This window comes from Pyrus communis, chromosome 3 (genome assembly GCF_041283825.1).
Source record: "Pyrus communis isolate YQ-2024b chromosome 3, ASM4128382v1, whole genome shotgun sequence".
NCBI lineage: Eukaryota > Viridiplantae > Streptophyta > Magnoliopsida > Rosales > Rosaceae > Pyrus > Pyrus communis.
In genome coordinates, this window is record NC_142567.1 from 9931898 (window position 1) to 9934271 (window position 2374).

The 2374-nt window shown below is 36.6% G+C and overlaps 1 protein-coding gene across 1 annotated transcript; it reads left to right on the forward strand.

Moving 5' to 3' along the window:
• The first annotated feature begins 1654 nt into the window (after nucleotides 1-1654).
• Nucleotides 1655-2374, forward strand: LOC137714426 (uncharacterized). Its single transcript, XM_068453648.2, has one exon. It carries the CDS (start codon nucleotides 1655-1657, stop codon nucleotides 2372-2374), a length of 720 nt encoding a protein of 239 aa, XP_068309749.2.

The following is a 2374-nucleotide window of genomic DNA, read 5'->3' on the forward strand; positions in this document are numbered from 1 at the left end:
CGCACGAGGCCGATCCTGCAACAAAAGATTTCCAAAATTCAAGCGTTTACATATAAGCCCGCATAGCTCATGTCCGTCCCATCCAGACCCGCCTAGCTCTGCCTAAAAATTGGAGGCCCTTCCAAAATAAGAATCCTAGGCGGACGCCTACTTTGGCTACCCTTAGGGCCGACTCTGATTTGCACCTGACGCACAGCCTACACCATGCGCGTGTCCAATTCCCATCAGCTTTCTTTCCCTCTTATCTTCACCTGCACCTTTCTTTCTCTCTTTCACATGGCCTGTCTTCTTTCTTTCCACCACCCACACCCCCCCCCCCCCCCCCCAAAAAAAAAAAGAAAAACCAAAATAGACAGCTTCATCTCTCCTTCTTTTTCCTCTTTATGTTTTTCTCTCATGTCCCATCACCTTGGGTTTCAGCTCTATGCTGTTTTGTGCAGAAGATGCAAGAATATGTAATATAAATGTTTTTTGCGTAGGAGAAAAAAAGGGAGTGCCTATTGGTCCATGGGGCACTACATTAACTTAAATAAACTAATGTGCGTTGGAATGATTTTCATAATACAAGGAATACCATTGAATGGGTGGAGAAAGAAGTCGAAGCCGTGAATGATTGCCGATTTGAATTCAAATTGGCAGTTATTTGTCCCACCAGTTAGTGCAGAAGGTTGAGTCTCATTTCCTCAATTTAATGGCTAAAAAAAAGTTATTGACTATTCACTGCAAGAAATACATTTTTTCCATTGCCATGTTTGATGAATTGGAAAATGAACTATGGTTGTATTATTTAACTCAGATGACAAGACACAAACACATAAAATTTCTCCAAACTAAAGCTAAAACATTGTTTGCAAATTAAAATAAGCATGGCTTATAAAACGAAAAAGAAATTTTTTTCTTTGTAATATTATTACTTAGTTTGTCCTAAATGATGCATAGTTGTATTATTTAACTCATATGACATGATCCAAACTCAAAACATTTGTCCAAACTAAACTTTAAATATTTTTTTCAAAATTAAAATAAGCACTGTTTAGACCATCTCCAACCCTTGGAGTAAAACCTAAAATTTTTAGCCTCGAAAATTTAGGTTTTAACCCAGAAACAATTTTTCTACTCCAACCCTTCTGGTCTAAAATTTTAGCCCTAGATTATTAAAGAATGAATTTAGGCTTTTTTTTTTATATTTTAAATTAACCTTTTTTAAAAAAAAATTATGTTGACCATCCTAAATAAATTTTATGAACATTTTAACCTAAAAATATTTAAATTCTGAAAAATATTGAAAAATCACTAAATCGATACATGAAACTCATGAAACACTATAGAAGAATATGAAACACATAATAAAGATGTATATACACAAAATACATAAAACACACAAGACACACAAAACACATATGAAGCACATACAAAACACATGATAGAGATGTATAACACACCAAACATGTGAAACATATGACATACACGAAACACATACCAAATACATACAAAACACATGAAACGTATGAAACACAAACCTACACACATGAAATGCAAACCTTCAATCATCCTCTATATAAGCATAGGTTGAATATCTAACCATCACACAACATATTCACTAATCATCCAACTTTCAAAGTGTTTTCGTTTCCTCAAAATTAATATCTCATCAATGGGTGCTAGAAGAAGGCGTAGCTTGGCAATGCAGATGGCACAATACCAAGCAAGCCTTGCAACTGCGGATGTAGAAATGAACAACGAAGAAGCCAAATTTGCAAACTTGCTTATGCAACATGAGCACCATGCCGAATCCTGCTATCGTGGTTTTGTCACGGGGTGTTCATTTGTGCAGCGTGATAGAAAAGAGTGTCATGATCGGATGATGAAAGATTATTTCATCGAACGTCCGAGATATCCTCCTCATGATTTTCAGAGGTGGTATCGGATGAGGATAGAGTTTTTTGAAAGCATCTTCAATGATCATAACCACTACTTTGCAAGGAAGATAGATGTTGTAGGCCGACAAAGTTTATCACCTTATCAGAAGCTCACATTTGCATTTCAAATGCTAGCTAATGGGTGCTCTGTAAACTCAATTGACGAATGTTGTCGACTTGCAAAGAGTACTACTATTAAGAACCTCAAGCACTTCTGTAAGGCAATTGAATCAATATATAAAGCCATATACCTCTGCAAGCCAAATTATGAAGACTTGAAAAGGCTTTTATGCAAGGCAGACAAAAGAGGCTTCCATGTTATGATAGGAAGTCTCGATTGTATGCATTGGGAGTGGAAGAATTGTCCTACTGCTTGGGCTGGTCAATTCAAAGGCCATCACAACAAGCCAACCATTGTGCTCATGGTTGTGGCGTCTTACGACACATGGATTTGA